Source organism: Rhinopithecus roxellana, chromosome 19 (genome assembly GCF_007565055.1).
Source record: "Rhinopithecus roxellana isolate Shanxi Qingling chromosome 19, ASM756505v1, whole genome shotgun sequence".
NCBI lineage: Eukaryota > Metazoa > Chordata > Mammalia > Primates > Cercopithecidae > Rhinopithecus > Rhinopithecus roxellana.
Window position 1 is genome coordinate 26229490 of NC_044567.1, and position 24293 is coordinate 26253782.

The 24293-nt window shown below is 40.5% G+C and overlaps 2 protein-coding genes and 1 pseudogene across 2 annotated transcripts; all 3 read right to left on the reverse strand.

Annotated features, from left to right (window-relative positions):
* Positions 1-6441: 6441 nt before the first annotated feature.
* On the reverse strand, positions 6442-7365 carry LOC104669821 (olfactory receptor 4D2). Its single transcript, XM_010372923.1, has one exon. It carries the CDS (start codon positions 7363-7365, stop codon positions 6442-6444), a length of 924 nt encoding a protein of 307 aa, XP_010371225.1.
* Positions 7366-18000: 10635 nt separating this feature from the next.
* Positions 18001-20228, reverse strand: LOC104669832 (annotated as a pseudogene).
* A 751-nt stretch (positions 20229-20979) lies between these two features.
* On the reverse strand, positions 20980-21913 carry LOC104669820 (olfactory receptor 4D1). The gene is given in 2 exon segments (XM_010372922.2): positions 20980-21576; positions 21578-21913. Coding segments are annotated over 2 exon segments (933 nt in total).
* Positions 21914-24293: the final 2380 nt, after the last annotated feature.

Below are 24293 nucleotides of genomic sequence, written 5' to 3' on the forward strand. Positions count from 1 at the left end.
AAAGAGATTGAAAGATTTCCCCTTAAGATCAGGAAAAAGACAAGGATGCCCACTTTTGCCAGTTGTATTCAAGTTCTATTCAGTTCTTATTCCATTATACTCAAAGTTCTAGCCAGAGCAATTAAGCAAGAAAAAGATATCAAAGGTATCCACATCAGAAAGGAAGAAGTAAAACTTTATCTATTTGCTGATGACATAATCTTACATGTAGAAAATCCCAAAGAATCCACAATAAAACAAAAAGCTAACAAAAACATTCTGCAAATATTTAGCATATAAGATCAACATGCTAAAATCAGTTATGTTTCTTTTTTTTTTTTTTTTTTTTTTTTTTTTTTTTTTTTTTTTGAGATGGAGTCTCGCTCTGTAGCCCGGGCTGGAGTGCAGTGGCCGGATCTCAGCTCACGGCAAGCTCCGTCTCCCGGGTTCACGCCATTCTCCTGCCTCAGCCTCCCGAGTAGCTGGGACTACAGGCGCCCACCACCTCGCCCGGCTAGTTTTTTGTATTTTTTAGTAGAGACGGGGTTTCACCGTGTTAGCCAGGATGGTCTCGATCTCCTGACCTCGTGATCCGCCCGTCTCGGCCTCCCAAAGTGCTGGGATTACAGGCTTGAGCCACCGCGCCCAGCCAGTTATGTTTCTATACACTAGCCATGAGTAATCCAAAAAGCAAAATTTTAAAAATGTTTCAATTTACAGTAGCATCAAAAAATAATAAAACAGTCACAATAAATTTAACCAAGGAGGAGTAAGACTTGTACACTGAAAACTACAAAACAGTGCTGAAAGAAATTAAAGGCCTAAATAAATGGAAAGACATCCCATATTCATTGATTGGAATACTTAATATTGTTAAGATGGCAGGACTCCCTAAAGCAATCTACGGATTCAGTGCAATCACTATCAATTCCCACCAGCCTTTTTTTTTTTCCAGAAATTGGAAACATGATCCTAACTCTCATATGGAATTGTAAGGAATTCAGAACAGACAAACTAATCTTAAGAAGAACCACAAAGTTGGAGGACTCACACTTCCCTATTTCAAGATGTACTATAATGCTACAGTAATAAAGGCAGTGAGGTACTAGCACAAGGATAGGTATGTAGACCATTAAAATACAATTGACAGTCCAAAAATAAACTCAAAAGTCTATGGTTGTTATTTGACAAAAGTGACAAAATCATTCAATGGGAGAAAAATGGTCTCTTCAACAAATGGTGCTGGAACAACTGGACATCCACATGCAAAAGAATAAATTTGAGCCACTACCTCACACCACATACAAAAATTAACTTAAAATGGTTCAAAGGCCTAAATGTGAGAACTAAAACTATAAAACTCTTAGAAGAAAGCATAAGGGTATATCTTCATTAACATGGATTTCACAATGAATTCTTAGATATGATATAAAAAGCATGGGCAACAAAATTGATAATAGATAAATTGGACTTCATCAAAATTTAAACTTTTGTTTATTGAAGAACATTATCAAGAAAATAAAAAGACAACATAAAGAATGGGAGAAAATATTTGTAAATCAATATCCAATAAGGGTTAAATATTCAGATACATAATTAACACTTCAAATCAACAACTAAAAGACAAACAACCCAAATTTTTTAAATGGGCGAAGGACTAGAACAGACATTTCTCTAAAGAAAGTAGACAAATGCCAACACATGAAAAGATGCTCAATATCATTAGTAATTAGCAAAATGGAAATAAAAACCATAATGAGATACCAACCACTTCACACCCAATAGGGTCATAATAATAATGATAATGGTAATATAGGTTGAGTATCCCTTATCCAAAATGGTTGGGATCTTCTGATCCCAGCCATGAAAAGTGTTTTGGATTTAAAGTTTTTCTGGGTTTTTGAATATTTGCACATACATAATGAGATATCTTGGGAATAGGATTCAAGTCTAAATACAAAATTTCTTTTTCACGTACACCTTATACAAATAGCCTGAAGGTAATTTTACAAAGGATTTTTAATAATTTTGTGCATGAAATGAAGTTTTGACTGTGACCCATCACATGAGGCCAGTGGAATTTTCCACTTGGGGTGTCATGTTGATACTCAAAAAAATTCAAATTCTGGGGCATTTTGGATTTTAGACTTTTGGATTAGGGATGTTCAACCTGTAATAATCATAATAATAATGAAAAATAACAAGTGTTAGCAAGGCTGTGAAGAAATCAGAACCTTAATGCATGACTGGTGGTAATGAAATATGGTGCAGCTCATGAGGGAAAAAGTTTGGCAGTTCCTCAACAAATTAACTGCAGAATTACCATATGACTCAGCAGTTCCAGTACTAGATATATGCCTAAAAGATTTGAAGACAGGCACTCAAACAGTTTACACAATTGTTAGTAGCAGCACTGTTCACACCAGGTTAAAGATAAAAACAACCCAAATGTCATTCAACAGATGAATGGATAAATCAAATGTGATATATTCATATAGTGGAATATTATTCAGCCATGAAAAGGAATGGAGTTGATACATGCTACAATGTAGATTAACCTTATTAAACACTATGCAGAGTAAAAAAAAAGCCAGGCACAAAATGTCACATATTATATGATTCCATTTACATGAAATGTCCAGAACAGATAAATCCATAAAAATCGAAAGCAAGCAGATTAGTGGCTTCCAGGACCCAAGAAGTGGAGGTGGGGGACTGCTTAAGGAGTATGGGGTTTTCTTTAGAAGTGGCAAAAATGTTTTGGAACTAGATAGGGGTGATGGCTGTACAACATTGTGAAAATACTAAAGGCCACTGAATTATACACTTGAAGGTGGTTATTTTTGTATGAATTTCATCTAAAAAATAAAGATATTAAGAATTATGGGAGTCAGCTTGCTCACCACCAGAGAAAGGAGTTACGTGTAGAAAGTGGAAAGCGGAATGAATTCTGTGGTGTTGGACTGGAATTGGAAGTATCTCTGTGAACATATGGTTAACACTACATACAGAGGATCGGGTGCAGTGGGTCACACCTGTAATCCGAGCACTTTGGGAGGCCAAGACGGGCAAATCACCTGAGGTCAGGAGCTCGAGACCAGCCTGGCCAACATGGTGAAACCCCGTCTCTATTAAAAACACAAAAATTAGCTGGGCATGGTGGTGCACACCTGTCATCCTAACTACTCGGGAGGCTGAGGCAGGAGAATCGCTTGAACCCAGGAGGCAGAGGTTGCAGTGAGCCAAGATCACACCATTGCACTCCAGCCTGGGTGACAAAAGCAAAACTCCATCTCAAAAAAAAAAAAAAAAAAAAAAAAATTACATAGCTAGAGAAAATAAATATAGATTGATTGTGTTAATGTATGTTCATGTGCACACGTGTGTGGATAGATACATAGCAACGAGCACACTCGGCACCTAGATATTGACTTCTAAATATCATTCTCCACTAGAAGGAACCAGGACTGTTTAGAGAAATCATTCATTCCAGACCAGGAGCACAGAAAGTAAACATGGGACATATCATTGTGTCACAAAGTAAGGAAGTGTTAAAAGAGTAAAAAGAACACAGAAGCCAACTTGAAGAGACTCCTACTGGCAAAACCTGGGACATATTGTGCAACAAAATAAATAATAATAATGGATTATAACTCAATGAATAAAAGAGGAACACATGAGTTTGTACAGATATAAGTAAATAAATAAATAAATAAATGGAAACTGATAAGAAACCAGAGAGTCTCCAAGTACTTACCCACAAAACATTTACTAATATCCAAGGGAAAATGAGTCACCTAACAGGTAAGAAGCCTAACATTTCCTTAGTCTAGTAACCAAAGGGATGAAACATCAGTCATTGCACAAAACAAAATCACATGCCTCATAGGATGCAATGAGAAAAACACTGCGTAATTTCTGTGATATCCCTGACAAAGATGCATCAGCAAAATCCAGTCATTGTAAAACATAAGACAGACCTAAACTGAAGAACATTTTACAAAATAACTTATCTGTAATCTTTGAAAGTGCTAAGGTTATCAAATTTCAAAAGAAACCCTTACAGACTAAACGAGTCTAAAGAGTTATGACTACTAAAAGCGACAAATGATTCTGAACTAAATTCTCTCTCTGTAAAAGACTTTACTGGGACATTTGACCAAACTAGAATAGGATCTGAAGACTGGATACTAGTAATGTATTGACACTGTAACAATTTTGATGACTACATGGCAGTATTGTAGGAAAAATGTCTTTTTAGAAAATGTACATTAAAGTATTGAGTGGTGGGTGTCAGACTGTTGACTTACCCTCATACCTTCAGGGAAAAAATAGTACTTTATACTATATTTGCAATTTTTTTTGTAAATTTGAGATTTTTAAAGTTAAAATAAAAGAATTGTGTAGAAGAATATCTTTATGCCCTCTGGGTAAGAAACAACTTCTTAAAATTAGATCCCAATAGTATTTTATACTAAAATAAAATATTGATATGTCTGATTATATTAAAATTAGTGCCACAAATAGAGAAGACAAACCACAAACTGGGAAAAGGTATTGTAATAAATATAACTGACAGTAGATTAGTCACTAAATTATATAAGAACTCCCCCATCAATTAGAAAAACCCAATAGAAAAATGAACAAATGACATTCATGAGAAACCAGAATACAATAAAAACATGGAAAGAAATATTAGAGAATAGAGAAAGGCAAATTAAAACTACAATGAAATACCATTTTTTACTCACTAAATTGGCAAAAATTATGAGGTCTCACAATATCAATTGTTAGAAGGGTGTGAATCAATGAGAACACGTAAACTGCTGATGAACTTGTAATTTTGTACTACAACTTTGGAAAACTATTTGGCACTATTTTGTAAAATTAAATCTTTTGAAGACCTTATGCCTTAACAATTCCTCTTTCAAGTATACGAACCAGAACACTTCAACATAGCAACTGGAAACAACTAGAGGAAGTTTTTAAAAAGCACTCTTTGGTCCGGGCGCGGTGACTCACGCCTGTAATCCCAGCACTTTGGGAGGCTGAGGTGGGCGGATGGCTTGAGGTCAGATGTTTGAGACTAGCCTGGTCAACATGGAGAAACCCTGTCTCTACTAAAAATGCAAAAATTAGCTGGGTGTGGTGATGAGTGCCTGTAATCCCAGCTACTAGGGAGGCTGAGGCAGGAGAATCACTTGAACCCGAGAAGCAGAGGCTGCAGTGAGCTGAGATCGCACCACTGCACTCCAGCCTGGGCAGCAGAGTGAAACTTCATCTCAAAGGAAACAAACAAACAAACAAAAAAGCACTCTCCAGTAGCCAAAACCTGGAAACAACCCAAATAAGTTTATTCTCATGGTGGAATATTCTACAGCAGAGCAAATGAATGAATTACAGCCAAACATGAACATGTGGAGCTTAGAAACATAACGTGGAGTGAAAAAAGCAAATCCCAGAATATTATGTACAGTATGATATTTTTATAAAACTGCAAAGTAGCAAAACAATATACTGTTTATATAAAAAATGTGATAAAACTATTTTATACAAGCAATGAAATGATGAACATGAAATTCAAGAGAGTGATTTCCTCTGGATAGGAATCCAGGTGAACGTAATAGAGAGGACAATACAGGTAAATGCAAGTTATTGGTAACTTCTGGTTCTTGAGTTGTGTAGTGTATACATGAGCATTCATACATAATGACATAATGTTTCATAATGTGCATGCATTCCCCATGATCTTTTATTTACAATTAGTATATTATATTAAAATGTAAATATAGAGACAAAAAGCTTGAATACTCAATAATTTCATATTTGAAAATAAAATACAATCATTTTTAAAAGCTTGGAAGATAACATATAGTTATATGATTTACTCATTTTATCATAAAACTTTTTGTTTTGAATCTCATAACAAACCTAGAATATTTTAGGGACAGATACTAATTTAAGAAAGTTTGGTAAGGGAGAAACCATGAGGCCAAGAGAAGCTGGGCGGCTTATTCAGTCATCAGTTGGGTCAATGATGGGTCAGGGCCTCTAATTTAGAGCTTAAGCCTCCAAATTCTGCGCTGTTCCTAACAACCCAGACTCACACCAAAAGGGAGTATTGGGAAGACAGCTCAAAATACTGAAAATAGAAATGTTCTCACAGGGGAAATGCTGTCAACAGGAAACTCTCTACCAAGAAGGGGAAAAGGAGGGCGTGGTTTTCAGGGGCCGTGTGAACAATTTTCATTGTTGCGCGTGTGTTAAAACTCTTTATCACAAACCTTAACCACCAAAGAGGATCCTTTCTTTTTTCCTAAAACACGAAGTTGCTTAGTTTCAAAATTCATTCCCTGCTACGATGACTCTCAACACACTATGAAGACAGCAGATGTAGTAGCTCCCTCTCCACTCCACAAAGGGAAGACAAAGCCAAAGAGAAGCAACCTACCCTTGTCACTGTCAAACCAGCCGGTGTCTCCCTAATCTTCTCACTGCTGCCTGCATGTCCTGGTTCCTCAGGGTATAGATCATGGGATTGAGCATGGGGGTCATGACTGTGTGGCCGATGGACACAACCTTGTCCATAGGGAATGGGGTGAAGGGCCGGGCGTAGAGGTAAATGCTTGGAACAAAGATCATGGAAACCACAATGATGTGGGTGGTGCAGGTGGAAGCTGCCTTCCTTCTTGCCTCCCCTGGATGTGACCTCAGCATCACCAGGATGAACAAGTAGGAGGTCAGGAGGAGGAAGAACAAGATGATATCCAGCAGCCCACTGTTGGAGATCATGAGGAACTCCAGGAGGGAGGTGTCAGTGCAGGCAAGTCTCAGTACTTGGGGAACATCACAGTAGAAGTTATCCAAAATGTTGGGGCCACAGAAGGGTAGTGGGAGCATCAGAGCCAGCTGGACAATGGAGTGGACAAAGCCTCCCACCCAGGCAGCCACCACCAGCCCCACACAGAGCTGAGTGTTCATGATGGTGACATAGTGGAGGGGCCAGGAGATGGCAATGAGGCGGTCAAAGGCCAGCACTGAGAGGAAGAAGACCATGGCACCTCCCAAAAAGTGGAAGAAGAAGATCTGGCCCATGCAGCCCTGGTAGGAGATGGTTTTCTTCTCAGAGAGGAGGTCCACTAGCATTTTGGGCGCAGTGACTGAAGAGAAACAGAGGTCTAGGACAGCCAGGTTTTGGAGCAGAAAGTACATGGGTGTGTGGAGCTGGGAATCAGAGGTCACTGTGATGATGATAAGGATGTTTCCCATAACAGTGGTGATGTAGACAAACAGGAACATTAAAAACAGGAAACGCTGGACCTCCCAAGTCTGCGAGAGCCCCAGGAAGACAAAATCTGATGCCCATGTGAGGTTTCCTTGTTCCATCGTGTTTTCTCCATACTCCTAAAGAAAATGAACCACAGACACAGATCCATGAAGTCACTACTTTCCCTTTCAGGGCTCAGGGGCTCAGAACCAAGGTTTTGGGCCCATATCATGAGCATCCTATGTGTAGACTATGATACTAGGTGCCGTCCTAGTATGTAGGTGCTGTCTCTGGGGAGTTTACAGGTGGGTGCTGGGATACACATTCCTGAAATCTTGACGTTATCCAGAAATATATGCAACCTGCCTTTCAAAGATTCATATAGTGGTGGGAAGACACTTGGAGTCAGATACATCTGAAGTTAAATTTCAGGTCTTTTGTTTCATTGTGATTTGACCATGAGTAACTTACTTAATCTTTCTGGGCCTCAGTTTTCACATTTCTAAGGTAGAAATAAAAATACCTGCTTTATAGAATTTTCTGAGGGCTTAAGTAGAATGATAGATAAAAAGTTCCTAAAACGGTGCATGGAATAATCAATGGCAATTACTCACCTCTGTGAACTCTCTTAATCTAAAGATACCCTCTCTTCCAGTCTCCACTAAGATTCTTTGCCAATTATTTTTCACATGACATTTAACACATCATCATGTTAATGGATTTTCCTGTGTCTATTTTTTCCCTCCACAATTCAACTATTAAGTCCAGAGGCTATATCTGGATCTCACAATTTATTTGCGCCCTGCAGTACCCATTCTTAATGATAGTCAACCTTAAAAAGCACGTGGTGTTGACTGCTGGGTGGGTGAATAGCTATCGGGTGTACAAGTTCAGCACAAGGAAGACATTGGATGCAGCTGGATGCCTGAGACATCCAGTAGTTCTTCTGCCCATCACAGTGGGCAGCCCCTTATGAGTGAGGCATATGTGGTGTGTATGCTGAGACAAGAGGGAGAAAATGGAGGGAGAGTCATTGGATTGAGAAACAGATGATGAATATTGTATTAAGGGGACTCAGCTTCTGAATGAAACAGGAATTTTACAAGATGTTACTGAATCCAAGGGTGGGAGACAAAGGAAGTTATTGAAAGAAAACAAATAGAAATAGACAAAGGAATAAAGGGAAATGAAGAAATAGAGCAAGTGAACGTAGGGGAAGTGGAAAAGTGCTGGGGAGATGGAGAAAATGGGACTAAAGGGACAGAAGAAGATGGAGGAGCTGGGCGAAGTGGCTTATGCCTGTAGTCCCAGAACTTTGGGAGGCTGAGGCAGGTGGATCACTTGAAGTCAGAAGTTTGAGACCAGCCTGGTCAACATGGTGAAACTCCATCTCTACTAAAAATACAAAAAAATTAACTGGGCATGGCGGCACTCACCTGTAATCCCAGCTACTTGGGAGGCTGAGGCAAGAGAATTGCTTGAAGCTGGGAGTTGGAGATTGCAGTGAGTAGAGATCATGCCACTGCACTCCAGCCTGGGCAACAGGGTGAGACTCTGTCTCAAACAAACAAACAAACAAAAACCAAAAAAAAAAAAAAAAAAAAAAAGGAAAGAAAAGAAGAAGATGGAGGGTGACAGGGTAGGGGGTCAGTGGTCTCCTCCCTCCCCCTGCCCTGTCTCAATCTCTTCTACCCTCTCTTACCTGGCCTATTGCAATCTATTATCTACAGTATTAGAGGTTGTTCTAATCTCATTCTGCTCCTTCAGTTTACTTCCACTCCAGGACACCTTCTACACAGCTGTCCATGAGACCTCTCTGACTCAGACGTGGTCATATTCCTCCTAGTTATAATATTTGATTGGCTCACAGTTTAAAACTCAAACTCTCAGAAGCCACCTAAAATGCTTTGTGGATAAACTCAGGGTGGAAGAACATACCTGCATATGTGCATGCAACTCTCTCTCAGCATTTCATACAAGACTGTAAAATATAGCCTCCCTATACCTTTCTAATCAGTATCGCTGTAACCTAGGAACCGACTGCTGTTCAAAGAATTCATAGCTTCTGTGTAGGCAGTCTATTTCATTATTTTCATATCTTTGGTAATAAATCCTGTTTCCTGAAATGGCTTTTGCTACCTTCTCAACCTAGAGGCAGTAAGAGAAATATCACTTTCCCTTTGACTCCTCCCCCCATTTCTCTCATGCAGAATTAATTCCTCATTTCTCTGTGTTCCAACAGTATTTGATAAATACCTCCATTATAGCATTTATCATTTTTTCTATTGCTCCATTTAACTAGATTGCAAATTAAATAACTTAGTAATCCCAGAGTCTATGACAGCATCTCTGATTTAGCACTTGCTCAGAAATGTTCACCAACTTAATATATTAGCAGGTAAATGTGACTTTGTTTTATATGACAATGTTGAGAATCTTGTGATTTTCCTCATCCTTGATATCCTTTGCTGTGAGCATCCTCCCTCTAAGTCTCATAGGGAAAATTCTGTGCTTTGTTGTTTTCATACGTAACCAGAGGCATCTGTTTTCAACATCACATTCCCCCTGCAGTTTTTCTTGAGTCTCTGCTGATCCTTTAGACTTACTACCATCAGGTCTATGTCACTTGTTTATTACTCCCACCCTCTAGCAGGTGTTGCAAGATCTTTCTTACAGCTGATCTATGTGCAGCTGAGGAAACACTGGTCTCTCACCTCCCTTTAGCCCAGAATGGGGCTTCAGCCTACATCTTCTTGGAGACCCTCTGCTTCAGCCTCACAGTTTCCTAGCCCCTACCCTTACTTCATGTATAATGCCATGAGTGAGACCCCAGGGGAAGGGGGAATATCCTTGGGGAGAAACTATTGGACAGGGCTCAGGAAGCTGAGCTGTGCTCATTATCACTGGGGCCAAGGGAGCAATGGGAGTTGTTAAAAAGTTTCTAAATGTCTCAAAAGCACACACTCTTTGAGAGGTCTTCCTTGGGGGCCCAAAGTACCAAGCACATCGAACATTTTAGAGATTTGAGAAATGGATAATATTCAGGCCAAGATCCAAAAGGTCAAGAGGGTCTTCAAAAAAAGGGAGACTCTGAAAGTTTTAGAGGAACCTATTTCTTAGACCAGTGACTCTTACCCTTGAGAGAATTACCTGAAGGCCTTGTTAAAAGGCAGACTTGTGTTCCCAGCCCGGAATTCCTCATACAGTACATCAATGGTAAGACCAAGAATTTGCATGTGTAACAAGTTCTCGGATAATGCTGATGCATCTGTTCCAGGGACCAGACATTGAGAACCAATGACTTGCTCATCAGCACAACGGACAGTTCTCTTTTGTGGCGTCATTAAGGTAACTGGTTTGATTTCTTCTCCTTTAAAACTGAATTGATGTTTACACAGGCAATGTCATGGATGGGAAAATGTTTGTATACTAAAATGAAAACTTAATTACCCCATAGATCTTGTTCTTCATCTTGTCAACCATGCCCTCACATTTGATTCACTACCCATATCAACTATACTCACACCATCTACAAAGTGCTTGCATTCTTCACATGTCAATTATTACGCCCTTTAATACAAGGATTGGCACAAGAAACCCATATATTTTCTAATTATGAGAAACTGATTAAAAATTGGAATTAACCAACATTGTAACCTTGATGTGTTATAAAATCTGTGTGATTTCTTACAGCTCTCTGATCCACATGAGGTTCTCAGGTTGATCTGAATTCTTTCATTGTAAATGTTTATACTTGGCAAAATAAAGAATCTGCCTCTGGGGATAAGAGCATGATGTGAAGTTCTTATACATACAAGAGACGTCAATTTTTAAAAAACACAAATTCTTCCCATTATTTGGAGCTTTAGTCCACTTTAAAATTGAGCTACTCAGAAAAGTAGTCTAGATTGATGGTGGGAATGGGCAGGCCTTGTTAATGTTATTGACTCTCAGATGGGTGATTCTGAATTACCTGGATTAATTCTTTATGATTCCGATTTAGCTTTCAGTAATAAAGACCTGGTAGATTCCAGTTTATGTATTTCCCCAGTCAAGGTACATGTAGGTGTGTAAAAGGTCCATCAAAGCTCATCTTTACTGCAACCACTAGCCAATATAATGATTGCCAGTGTATGAATGGCCTGGATGGAGTAATTATGCTAAAGACTCAGTCATGGAAAATTGAGCTGAGAAAATTGTTTCTGTATGTATCACATTCTTAAGAAAATAAATGTTTGTCAGACTTAGCTACTATTATAATGTCAAGCCATTAAATGGATATAGGACACATGTAGAAGAAACATCATGTAAATTCTCATGCAGGAAGCCCAGCATCATTGATAATTAATCATTCTCCCTTTGTGATGGTCAGTGTTATGTGTCAACTTGATTAGGCGATAGTTCCCAGTTATTCAATCAAACTCTAATCTAGGTGTTGCTGTGAAGGTATTTTGTAGATATAATTGATGTCTATAATCAGTTGACTTTAAGTAAAGGAGGTTGTCCTAGATAATCTGGGTGTGCTTGATTCGATCAGTTGAAAGAACTAAAGAGAAGAACTGAGGTTTCCTTGAAGGAGGAAAATTCTGCACGTAGACAGCAACTTCAGCTGATGGCCTGCCCTACAGATTACATACTTGCCTAGCCAGTTTCATATCATGTAAGCCAAGTCTTTGCAATAAATGCCTCTCTCTCTCTCTCTCTCTCTCTCTCTCTCTCTCTCTCTCTCTCTCTCTCTCTCTCAGAGAACATAGCCTCAGCAAGAGATGCCTTAAAGGCATAAATTCTCATAAATATAGCCACATTCATTTTAATGGGTGCATATTCAACAAATTCAATTAAGCACCTGGTGTTGTGGAATAACCATGTGTAAGATAAATCTGGAAGAAATTTTACTTATATTCCTTCCCTTTGTGTCAGTGTTGTAGATTATAAGCAGCTTTTCTGTGTGGCTTATTACCTTTAGAATTGATATTCTGAATCATATGAAAGTAAGATTTTTATAAACTAAAAAGTGGCCCAAGACAACTTTAAAAAAATTAAATGAATAAATGACTTCTGGTTGTAAGAAAACAAAGGTTTTTCTTTTTCTCTTCCTCACTGGAAACAGAAATCCCACCTGCAATAAAATTAAGACATGTTTACAACTCAGATGACAACAAAACCCAAAATGAACCGTGAAGGACTATCAAGTACTGTGAAGAGAGAGAGGCTTCTGCCCACGACAACTCCTGGACAATGCTGGCAGAGTTGGCTCCTAAGCAGGTGGTATACAATGAAAGATAAAACAACCACCTTTGTGTGGATGGACCAGATCCGGGCACACAGGCTGGCTGGAAGAGCTTCCTTAAGTGATATTTAACACCAAAAAGGGATTGAGAGGCTGGGCTTATGCCACATTCATAACTGCACTATCCACTAAGATAGAGAAACTCTGGGCTATGGGCACCCCTGCAGCTGCTGATCTTTACCAGCTGAAGAGATAGGCTAAATTCGCACACACACACACACAGACACACAGACACACACAGACACAGACACACACACACACGCCTCTATCATTCAGTGTTCAGCGCTGCGCTGTGAGCCCAGGACAATTAACCAGAGCACTCCCTGGCCTGTCTTCACTACCATCACCACCACTTTTTATTTTAACACATAACTAGTTAAACAAATTGCTTCTTTAAGAATGTGTAACAATTAAAAAGCAACTTGCAGAGTCTATAAAAAATAAGTCAAAAAGGAGGAAAGAAGGCAGGTGAAGAGCACAGAACAGAATAGAGAAGAAAATTTTTATTGACGAGTTTTTCAAGAATGTAGATAACTCAGAAAAAAAAATGAACCAAACTTCTATCTATTAAGAACTCAGAGCAGAATAATTAAATCTTAAGAAATAAATGACAATATGAAAACAGAAATGGAAAATTTAACTGGCAGAGATTAGGAAAAAAAGAATAGGAAGAAAATAAAATCATCACAAAAAAATGGAAACAGTGAAAATGAGAATAGTCACTGCTTAAAATACAGTAAGATATCTGAAAGACGGGTTTAAGAGAACTAAACAAAATGAATGGAAAAGGGTAAATGTTTAAAAGGATCAGTAAGAAGTGTGTGTATATATGTTTGTACATGAAATATAGACAAAGAATATCAGTTTAATTAATACTTGGATGTCCTTGAAGAAGACATATAAATAATTAGAGCAAAAAATATCCAAAGACGTTAATTCAAGAAAATATTCCTGAAAATGAAATAAATGGAATCAATAGATTGAAAAGGCAGATTGTGAGCCAGGAAATGTGATAAATGTCAACCAATGCTACAACAGAACTGAATAAAGTTACAGAACTCCAAAGATAAAGAATCCTAAAAGCTGCCATGGTAAAAGATGAACCCGTCTATAAGAAGAAGTCTGGCTTCAACTTCTCAATAGCCCTAGAAAACAGAAGAACGACAGCTACAAGGACCTGAGAAAAATAAAAAGTATTATCCACAGATGCTTATTCAGTGAAATTGTCATTTATATGTAAAGACAACAGATAAATAGTTTGAAACATTTAATTCAGAAAATATAGTTCTCATAAATCTTTCTTGAAAAACCTACCTGGGGACAAATGCCGGTCCATCAAGATATTAATAGAAATGCAAATGGCCTCTCCATGTGGTTACTTGGGTTTTTTCCTAGCATAGTAGCTTGCTCCCAAGAGTGGGCATTCCAAAGAGAATTAATTGGAGTCTGTATTGCCTTCTACAACGTGTCCTCAGAGATTACATGGTGACACTTTCACCAAGATCACAAGCCCTTCCAGATTCAAGGGTAGGAAACAAAGATCCCACTTCTCAATTTAAAAAATGTGAAATTCATATTGTCACGAAGAGCATGTGAAATGGAAGATATTGATGTGGTCATCTTAGAAAAATACAATATACCACAAACATATCTTTAATTTCCAAGAATTTTTTTCTCATCCTCTTATTGTACCTTTCTAAAATAGCATCCTAATCTTGTCTTGTGAATACAATGACTTATCTTTTCTGGATATTAATGATAGGATTTTAAAACATTTCCTGTTCTGTGTCTTGACTGTATCAATGTTAATACCCTTGTGATATCATACTATTGTTTTGTAAGCTATTTCTACCTTAGCCTGTTTGCACTGCTATAACAGCCCACCATAGACTGGGTGGCTTATACACAACAGAAATTTATTTCTCACAGTTTTGAAGGCTTGGAAGTCCAAGACAAGATGCTGGCTGATTTGGTGTCTTATCAAAGTCCACTTTCTAGTTTATGGACAGCAGTCTTCTCACTGTCCTCACATGGCAAAGGAGCAAGGGAGCTCTCCAGGGACTCTTTTATAAGGGCACTAATCCCATTCATAAGGCCCCTGCCCTCATGACCTAATCGTCTACCAAAGGCTCCACCTCCAAATGCCATTCCACTGGGGATTAGGTTTCAACACATGAATTTTGGGGAGATATAAACATTTAGCACATGGCAGTTACCATTGAAAGAACGTGGGTAAAGAGTACATGAGATCTCTATTATTTCTTACAGCTTCAAGTAAAGCTACAGTTATCTCAAAATATAAAGTTAAATTTGTAAAAACTTAGAAAGTTTTCTTCTATTACTTGAATTTCTTCTGTTTACTTGGACTTCTCTTTTTTTCAGTTTTGTTTTGTTTTTGTGTCTGCCTTCTATATGGGAAATTTTCTTCATCTGCCTAGTGGTCTCCAGCTAAACATTGGTATTTGAAATCAAACCACTAAAATGCTGATTGGAAGCACTATGTACCTGAGTAGGGCTTGAGAACTCGAAGGCCTCTCCTAGGACTATCATGTCAGCTGTTTTGTCAGTTGGAGAAAATAGCCTGGGACTATTTATTTGGGGCTGTTTAGTATCTCCAAGTAAAATCCTTCCAATTTTTCTGTAAGGACTTAAGTATTGGAATTCTGCATTAGGGTCGAAGAGAAGACTTGAAGTAGGATATCCTCTTTTATCTGGATGAGCACCTCCAGTTCCCCTTAGTTTGCCCTGGGCCCACTTAACTTATTCATGTTACTTGTCACCTCCTCTAGTCATTTGATTTTATGATCACTGCCCATGACAGAGTTTTCTTATCAACAAGATTTTTCACTCAAGCCAATTGTGTGTCTTCGTGCTGCCAGGGGCTTACACCTACATGGCAGACACTGTTGACTGTCATTCCCAATCCCCTTTTCCTGGCTGAAGAAACCAGACATTCACCTTCCCATTCCTTTTTGCAGACTGGGGTGACAATATGATGCAGTTCTGGTCAACTGGGTCATATGATAATTCTGCTGGTGTGGTTCTTTTCTCCCCTGGTAAAAAGAAAAAACAGCACATGGATGCCTTTTGTTATCCTTCTTGCTGAATTATTTGAAATAAAGGTGTGATGCCTGAAGCTTTGACAGCCATATGGCTACCATGAAAGAAAAGGCAAGGAATTGAAGAGCAGCCAACCCAGAGCCCTAAAATGTTTAAGTTACTGAATTAACCAACTCTGGAATTGTTTATCCTTTAGTTTTCTATTTAAATGAGATGATTTCCTCTCTATTTAAGCCACTGTCCCTTGGTTATTATGCTACTTGCAGCTAAAAGCATTGTTATGGATGTATGTTTCAGAGGAGAAAATAATTTTTTCCCAGACAAATTACAGCCCAGTGCAGCAGTGTCATATGGTGAGCATCACACCTTAAGAGGGATGTTGCCATTTAAGAGTAAATACAGAAGAGATGGCCGCGCGCGGTGGCTCAAGCCTGTAATCCCAGCACTTTGGGAGGCCGAGACGGGCGGATCACGAGGTCAGGAGATCGAGACCATCCTGGCTAACACGGTGAAACCCCGTTTCTACTAAAAAATACAAAAAACTAGCCTGGCGAGGTGACAGGCGCCTGTAGTCCCAGCTACTCGGGAGGCTGAGGCAGGAGAATGGCATAAATCCGGGAGGCGGAGCTTGCAGTGAGCTGAGATTCAGCCACTGCACTCCAGCCCGGGCGACAGAGCGAGACTCCATCTCAGAAAAAAAAAAAAAAAAAAATACAGAAGAGATGCCCGGGGTGGTGGAATCAGCAAACCTGTCACAAGAGGAACAACTATAGGAAGGCAGACATTGCACGTGGAGAAGAGACAAATTGGAGGATGTGAAAAGTATCATTTGATATTTAAAGGATCTTAACGTGAAAGAGGAAAATGCCATTCTAAGAGGCCACAGAGATCAAATAAAACAGAGTCCATTTTACCCTCCCCTCATTTCCAAAAGTTGAGTGTGAATATGGAGAAATGTGTGAAATGGAAACAAGGAGGAAGAAGTGAAAGGATAAACTCAGAGTCCCCATGATGGCTTCAAGTGAAACCAGGAAGAGCCTCTGACTTTCTTTTTTTTTTTTTTTTTTTTTTTTTTTTTTTTTTTTTTTTTTTTTGAGGCAGAGTTTCGCTCTTGTTGCCCAGGCTGGAGTGCAGTGGCATGATCTTGGCTGAAACCTCCGCTTCCTGGGTTCAAGTGATTCTCCACCCTTAGCCTCCTGGGTAGCTGGGATTACAGGCATCCACCACCATGCCTGGCTAATGTTTTGTATTTTTAGTAGAGATGGGTTTCACCATGTTGGTCAGTCTGATCTCAAACTCTTGACTTCAAATGATCCACCCGCCTCAGCCTCCCAAAGTGCTGGGATTACAGGCGTGAGTCACCTCACCTGGTCTCTGACTTTCATTTCTTGGATGGGATGGTTGTTGGGAGAGAAGGGGGAACAAAAAGCTTCTGCATTATCTTCTTAACTTTGGGTCCATATTACACATTGCCTGAGACTTTTACAAAATGATGCACACCCTAAGGAAGATGGAAGAAATAAACATACAGAAATTGACAGAGGGAAAGTATAGGAAGCTGGAAAAATGTTAAAAAAAGGAAAAAGTAAAAATGCTTCCTCTCTCTGTCAGGCACCCTTCAGGTGCTGGGAGGATTTAAAGATGAATAATGCATGGCACCTGCCCTCAAGAAGCTCTCATTCCACTTAAAGAGAAAAGCAGAAACACATGAAGTAGTAGCCTTGGCACTGAATTCACTACCCCAGATTTGGAACACTAGTAGGCATGGCCCTGCCCTCTCTGGCCTTGGTTACTCAATTATACTATGCCATCCTCCTCTCCGCCATACTATACAAATGATGGAAAGATTGTGTTGGGTAATGTCTTATTCTGTTTGTGTGGTTATAATGAAATACCACAGACTGCATGATTTGTGAATAACAGAAATTTATTCTCTTGCAGTTCTGGAGGCTGGACAGTCCAAGATTAAGGTGCCAACAGGTCCGGTTGTCTGGTGAGGACTGTTCTCTGCTTCCTTGTTGTTGCATCCTCCAGAGTGGAAGAATGCTGTGTCCTCATATGGCAGAAGACCAAAGGGCTAGCGAGCCTAATGCTGCATGAAATCTCTTTTATAAAAGGCCTTAATCCCATTAATAAGGGAGGAAGCCTCATGGCTTAATCATCTCTTAAAGGCTTCGCCTCTTAACACCATTACATTGACCATTAAATTTCAATACCTGAATTCTGAAGGGGACGTATTTAAGCCATTTCAGTTAAGTAGCACAGTGTGAAGATTATCCAAGGAGTATTTAGTAAAGAAGGAACAAAAACAAAGGGCAAATGCCTTTTGGGGAACTATTTAGACAACGCTAAAAATGAGATAACTTTTCTTTTCTTTTTGCAATAAAACAAATGTTTAATTTAATTCAGAATAAGAGATAATAACTCTTCAATAAAATATATAAAATTGTACAAGGCATCCTTTCAAAGGGGTAAAGGCATACTAGAGGGAGGGGAGACATGGAGAGGACGGTGAAATATCAGGGAGCTTAATGGGCTGTTTGGCATCTCCATTTTCACCAAGTCAAAACATGGCTTTATTTTCTGCCCCCAACATGTTAAAAATTATTTCAAAGTTTCTAATAAGTTTAGCACACACAACAGGTACACACACAGACAAAGCATATTTTTTTTTCTTTCTGGATCTACTAATTGTTCAAGAATATTTAGCACATAGGTAATGATTACAAGGTACTCATTTTTTAAGCAGAAAATTACTATACCCCTGCACCCAAATCACCTTTGCAATCTGTGAGGATGAAGTGTACCTACTGTTTCTCAGAAACCATCAATTCCTACCAGCAGGCTTTAACTTTTTACTCTCCAATTATCTGAAATGAAGTAAAGCAACAGCCTTGAGAAGAATTAGGAAATATTTCTAATTTTCTACGTCACCTCTAGGCATTCTCAGGATTCTTCTCATCCCAATTATTGGTCTTACAAAAAAATTCTTTAAAAAGGTAAAACTGTGAAAATGTATGTGTGGTGGGGTGAGGATGGGGAGAGATAGGAACAAACATGGTAGTACATAAAAAGGTTTCTTTTAACGCAAGCAAAATGCAGAAATGTGATGTGTCACCTTCACTTTGAATAATCTCTCCATATCTAATACTTTCTATGTGCATTGTGTCCAATTCTAATATTTGTTCTCCATAAACAGAAGTCAATAATCCCATCAAAATCATTGACTTTATCAAATTTTGCAAATAATTTGTCTCCCTCTTTAAGAAAATACAACAAATGGACTTACCCAGTCTCTTTAAGAAGGTGATATATAGAAAAAAAGCACATATGTATATAAATGTTGCCTTTTAAAATAATTTGAATTTTTACATCTACTGTATAAAAATGTATTATATTTTATTATATACATTTATACATAAAAACCATCAGAGCCTTTCTTTGTGAAAGGAGAAGGGGGCATCTGGAAGATTACACCAAGAAAACAAGGCTTGGTGCCTCCGCCTAAAGAACAAATTTCAACTATGTCGTGTGGCCCTGTCGGCCTAGCCGCTTAGGGTGGTGCACGCAGGGTGTGCAGAGCAGGAGTATTGGCTGGTCCTGCCTTCTTGGAGAGGGAGAGGAAACCCTTTGAAACAAACATCCATCACGGAATCTATTGATCTGGTCTTCCTTAGGACAGGTGGTACATGCTATATCCTACTGGCGTGGCATAGAGTCCCACGGGCGAGATGGGAAGCACAGGTCTATGGAACGGGTAGGATGCTCCGTATATGGACGCTGCCTGCGGGGGCGAGCTGATGGGGAAAGGGAGACTGAAGCTGGAGGGTAGCATGGGTTTTGCAGTCATTTTCAGCTTTTCCAATTCTGACTCCGGCAGTGTTCGGTTCCGGAACTAGATTTTGACTTGAGTCTCTGTGAGGTTCGGAGAGCTGGAGAACTCCGCACCCTCTGCAATGGAGAGGTACTGTTTCCGGCGGAACTTGAGCTCCAGAGCGAGGAGCTGGGACTTGGTAAAGCTGTGCGCGGCTTCGGATTGGTCTTGAGTTTTCTCAGCGTGCAGGTGGTAGGGCTCATATGTCTTGGCGGGGCGAATATCGACCGGGTTCCTGTATCCACGCCGCTGCGTCTTAGGGAGTTTTCCGACTTGACCTAGGCGGTCTCGAAGGGCTTCATAGGCTGCCCCGGGCTGTGCGCTTCCCCAGCGCGGTGCCCCAGTAGCAGCAGTGGCCGCAGGGTGGCCCCGGCCGAGGCGCTTTCGGCTGGCATTGGGGATGCCTCCTTGGGCAGCTTCTTGTCGGACACCAGCGCGTCCACGCTGTAGGGCAGGCTGGAGACCTTGACGCGGCGCTCCTCCGCGGCCGCTTGGGCGTCCCCAGGCCCCGGACCCGGCCCGACCTCCACCGCTGGGCCCTCCTCATCCGACGAAAACAGAAGCCATGCCTTCCCTGCCCTACGTAGCTCCCGACGCGCGACTCCGCGGGCAACCCGGGAGCGGCGACTCAAACTTTTTTGCGAGGGAGACGGGAGGGCGAGATAACTTTCTAAATTCCACAGTGGGGAATGAGGCAGGGAGGTGGGGAGTAGAAAAGAATGTAACTGTTCCAGAGTTAAGGTGAAGCAGTTGACCATTCATCACAGATACTTCTCTATAGATGAAGACCTCTCTAGGTTTTCTCTTGTGGTTGCAGGGAACTCTGAGTTTCAAATCCCATTCCTATTTCTTGCCTCTAAACTTGGAGTCAGAAGAACCAGGTTCCAGGGCAAGCTCTGCCACTCACTTACTGTTCACCTTTGAGCAAGTCACTTCTCTCTGAGTTTTCTCATTTGTAAAAACTGTTTAACAACAATAATAATATATCTACTGTCGGTTTCATTAAAAGAATGAGATAAAAGTGTGGAAGTGTTAGGCCGGGCACTGTGGCTCACGCCTGTAATTCCAGCACTTTGGGAGGCCAAGGCGGGTGGATCACCTGAGGTCAGGAGTTCGAGACCAGGCTGGTCAATGTAGTGAAACCCCGTCTCTTACTAAAAATACAAAAATTAGCCGGGCATGGTGGTGGGTGCCTGTAATCCCAGCTGCTCGGGAGGCTGAGGCAGGAGAATCACTTGAACCCAGGAGGTGGAGGTTGCACTGAGCCGAGATTGCACCACTGCACTCCAGCCTCGGTGACAGAGCAAGACTCCATCAAAAAAAAAAAAAAAAAAAAAAAAAAAAAAAAAGCGTGGAAGTGGTTAACACAGTACTTGACACAGCAGTAGGTCCTCAAGAAATATAAGTGTAATCTGATTTGTTATGCTTTGTAAAGACTTTCCTCCATTTTTCACGTGGGAAAACAAAAATCCAGAGAAATTTGTCATTTGAAGTCAACTTACTTAAAGTTTACTCCCTGCAAATCAATAGGCACTTTCCTAATCTCCTCATGGTTGCTTTCATGTCCTGGTTTCTCAGAGTGTAGATCACGGGGTTGAACATGGGGATCATGACCGTGTAGCTGATGGACACAGCCTTGTCCATGGGGAATGGGGTGAAGGGCCGGGCGTAGATATAGATACAGGGAATGAAGATCATGGACACTACGATGATGTGGGTGGTGCAGGTGGAAGCTGCCTTCCTCTTTGCCTTTCTTGAGTGGGACCTCAGCATCACCAGGATGACAGTATAAGAGATCAGAAGGAGGAGGAACCAGATGATAACTAGCAGCCCACTGTTGGAGATCATGAGGAACTCCAGGAGGGAGGTATCAGTGCAGGCAAGTCTCAGTACTTGGGGAACATAACAGTAGAAGTTATCTAGGATGTTGGGGCCACAGAAGGGCAGTGGAAGTATCAGAGCCAGTCGGACAATGGATTGGACAAAGCCCCCCACCCAGGTGGCTACCACCAGCCCCACACACAGTTGAGTGTTCATGATGGTGACATAGTGGAGGGGCTGGGAGATGGCTATGTAGCGGTCATAGGCCATGACTGAGAGAAAAAAAGACTGTCCCACCTCCCAAAAGGCGGAAGAAGAAGATCTGGGTCATGCAGCCCTGGTAGGAGATTGTCTTGGTCTCATGGAGGAAGTCCACCAGCATCTTTGGAGTGGTGACTGTGGAATAGCAGAGGTCTATGAGAGCTAGATTTCGGAGCAGAAAATACATGGGTGTGTGGAGCTGGCAGTCAAAAGTCACTGTGACCATGATAAGGAGGTTTCCCACAATGGTGGTGACATAGACAAATAGGAAGAGAAGGAACAGGAATTTCTGGAGCTCCTTGGTCTGTGAAAACCCTAAGAGGACAAACATTGATACCTGTGTGGTGTTCTGTGGTTCCATAGGATCTTCCCCCACATGCCTACAGAGAAACCATTGAAACAAACAAACAAAAAAGAAAATTCAATCATTTTCCTTGGACAGTCAGGACTGAGTTGATTAAAGTCATTGTTGAGTGCCAATCCAAGATGTAGCTTAGGAAAGCCCTCCATGGGGAGGATGTTCCATATGTTTTCAATGGTTCCACAGACTTATTTCCCTGACCATACCCTATAGTGTATTAAAGGAATCTGGGTCTTTTTTCCCTTTGGCCATACTGTCCTCATCCACAGGTTTCATGTCTGGTTCTTTTTCATACCTGCTATGCCCAACATAGTGTCTTGTGAACCATAGGTTCCGTAAAGCTAGTTGAATCAATCAGTGAATAAATAAACATGTCAGCAAGTACCTGTGACCACAAACACCATCAACCTATGTGCATAAATCTTGATAGGATATACAGTTGAGAATAATGATTTTAGATAAACAAATAGATGCTTCTTTATGGTGGGAATTTGAGAGGCTGTTAATTGCTGGAGAAAGAGAGGTTGCATTAGAAGAAAATTGTTATGTACAAAATCAGAGGTAAATGTGAAGAAAAACAAGCAGATAATCTTGGTTGTAGTGAAGCTGGGATGATTAGTGTTTCTCAAACGTTTCCCCGTAGGTACTTCTCTAGCAGCATTTGTTGCCATGGGCCATCTCTGGGGGCAATTCAAAGAAGCCCAGGACAAATGCACTATCTCCTTGAACTCTCATGTTTTAACTTTTAAAATTTATGCAAATTTTCTGTTATACACATATCCCTAGACAATCTTTGGCAGAGCTTTTAAAATGTAACCATTATGGTTCATAAAACTTTGACGAGACCAAAGCGTTATTAAAAAAAAAAAAAAAAGTGTTGGCTGGATGCAGTGGCTCATGCCTGTAATCCCACTGCTTTGGGAAGCCAAGGCAGGAGGATCACTTGAGGCCAGGAGTTTGAGACCAGCCTGGGCAACATAGCTAGACTCCCATCTCTATAAAAAATTTAAAAATTACCCAGGTGTGATGGCATGCAGCTGTAATCCCCAGCTATTCGGGAGGCTGAGGTGGGAGGATAGTTTGAGGCCAGAAGTTTGAGACAAGCCTGGGCAACATAGTGTGAACCCATCTCTACAAAAATTTTAAAAATTACCTGGGCATGGTAGTGCATACCTGTAGTCTCAGCTATTCAGGAGGCTGAGCTGGAAGGATTGCTTGAGCCCAGGAAATCAAGGCTGCAGTGAGCTATGATGGCCATTGCACTCCAGCTGATCTTATCTCTAAAAAGAAAAAAAAATTAGAGCATGGAGGGAGACATGATTCTTTAGTAAGTGAAAGTTCTAGAAGACATTAGCTTGAAAAATAAACTGAGTTCTTGGTGTTAAAACCCATTCTTTTGGGTTATATCTTTCCACAAGTATTTTTTCTAATTGTTCAGAAACATTTGTCCCAAGGCTCCATCCTGTAAAGACAATAGAACATAAAAAGATCTCTTTTCCCTGATTCCCATCTGGCACATGGGCAGGGTAGCAGCAATTACACTGATGCTCTTACACAGGAATTGAATGAATATATTTGGAAAAATCTCGATAAACCTCTATGGACAAATGTAACAGGATTATCTCAAAAATTATCTATGAGGGATTTCAATACTCAAAATATTGTCATATTTGTCTTCTCTTAAAATTCACATTTATCCTCAGATATTTGTGCAAAAATGATACTCCAGGAAGATGTGCTATGTTTGTTCTGTGGCTTCACCAACTCCCAGCCTAGGACTGTTTGAAAAATGTCCCCATGGGCAACTGAGAACCCTGGCAAGCTCTTCAACAGGAAATGATGTGATAAAACAGAGTTAGAATGGGCTTATCGCAGTGCACCAGGGCAGGAGGCTCTGAGACAGGCAAGGGTAGTACACACCTTTCCTGGAGCATTGTTGCAGCAACCACAACAGAGGGTAACACATTTTGGTCTCTGACTTTGTGTCCTTTCTCTACCACATGGTGTCGAGGTTAGACTGCATGGGCAGCCATTTAAATGGCACGGTTTGACCTCTCTGGGAAAGCCCCTGACCCCTAATCCTTCATCCCCAGCTCCAACTCTCACACCTGATTACTGATTCCTGAAATGTTAACAGCATACTTCATTATTTTATCTTAAGATCTTTATCCCTACTAAGATTACACCCACCATACTTTTTCTTTTTTTCAGACAGGGTCTCGCTCTGTCCCCAAGGCTGGCGTGCAGTGGTACGATCTCAGCTCACTACAACCTCCAACAGCCAGACTCAAGCAATGCACCCACCTCAGCCCCCCAAGTAGCTGGGACCACAAGCACACATCACCATGCCTGGCTATTTTTTTGTATTTTTAGTAGAGAC

Bases quoted from the DNA above. Each gene is read 5' to 3' on its own strand.
- LOC104669821 (XM_010372923.1), bottom strand. From the start codon at position 7,365: ATGGAACAAGGAAACCTCACATGGGCATCAGATTTTGTCTTCCTGGGG.